The sequence below is a fragment of the Manacus vitellinus genome, unplaced genomic scaffold (assembly GCF_001715985.3).
Source record: "Manacus vitellinus isolate BGI_N305 unplaced genomic scaffold, ASM171598v3 scaffold_110_pilon, whole genome shotgun sequence".
In the NCBI taxonomy this organism is placed as follows: domain Eukaryota; kingdom Metazoa; phylum Chordata; class Aves; order Passeriformes; family Pipridae; genus Manacus; species Manacus vitellinus.
In genome coordinates this window covers 300,864-301,976 of record NW_021938845.1, presented here as the reverse complement: position 1 = coordinate 301,976, position 1,113 = coordinate 300,864, and the positions used below count along the sequence as shown (strand labels likewise).

The 1,113-nt window shown below is 66.0% G+C and overlaps 1 protein-coding gene across 1 annotated transcript in view; it reads left to right on the top strand.

Moving 5' to 3' along the window:
• Positions 1-1,113, top strand: part of LOC108644370 (acrosin-like) — a 14,519-nt gene that overhangs the window by 8,571 nt on the left and 4,835 nt on the right. Inside the window, exons 2-4 of the mRNA XM_029965610.1 lie at positions 52-303; positions 430-695; positions 938-1,083. Coding sequence (XP_029821470.1) covers positions 52-303; positions 430-695; positions 938-1,083 — 664 coding nt within the window. The remainder of the gene's footprint in view (positions 1-51; positions 304-429; positions 696-937; positions 1,084-1,113) is intronic.

Sequence of the window (1,113 nt, the reverse complement as noted above, 5' to 3'; positions counted from 1 at the left end):
AGGGGACCTGAGCGGCCCCTGGGCAGGGCAGTGATGGCTTTGTGCTTCCAGAGGGACCTGCGGGCTCCGGCCCATGGCTTCCGACCACAACTCCCTGCTGCCCGACTACGACACAGATGACAACTATGGAGCCGTGGATTCTTCCGGTGGCACCGTGCGTGGCAACGATGTCGCACCCGGGACCTGGCCTGGCATCGTCAGCATCCAGGCCAACTGGGCAAATGGCACGTGGCACATGTGTGCAGGGGCCCTCATCAACCCCAAGTGGGTCCTCACGGTCGCCCACTGCTTCTATGGGGCCAAGTAAGGAGGGGCAGGGACAGGGATGTCCCCACAGCTCGGGCACGTGCCCAGTCTGGGAAGGGAAGGGCTGGGCTGCCCCAGCCCCTGGCTCTGCTCCCTCTCAGCCCTCTCTCCATCTGCCCCAAGGGATGTCTCCAAATGGGAGGTGGTGCTTGGGGCCACTGATCTGACCGAGCTGGGCCCCGAGGCAGAGTTGCACCACATCCAGAGGCTCCTGGTGCACCAGCACTACGCACCTGCCTTGGCAAGGAACAACATCGCCCTGCTGGAGCTGGATGAGCCCGTGGAGTGCAGCGACTACATCCAGCTGGGCTGTGTGCCCAACACTCCCCTGAGCGTGTCACAGATGAAAACCTGCTACATCGCGGGCTGGAAAACCACCCTGGATAGTGGTGAGTTCCCAAACAGGACACAGGCCCTGGGGCTGAGCTTGGGGACACGGGCTGGGCTTCCCAAGAGCAGAGGCCAAAGCCAGAGCCAGGCTGCAGGCCATGAGCCCCGGCACAGAGGGGCCTGGCCCTGGCCCAGAGCCAACAGCAGGGCCCCAGCGGGACAGCGCTGCTCCAAGGCTGCCCCCAGCCAGGGCAGGGCACCGACCCCGAGCTGCGGGGGCTCATTGCCCTCTGTGCTCCAGCTCTCAGACCACGCCTGGTGCTGCAGGAGGCCAAGGTGCGGCTCATCGATGTGCAGCTCTGCAACAGCAGCCGCTGGTACGGGGGGGCCGTGCACCCCCACGACCTGTGCGCTGGGTACCCGCGGGGCGGCATCGACACCTGCCAGGTGGGAGCGTGGCACCAGTCCCTCAGCCCC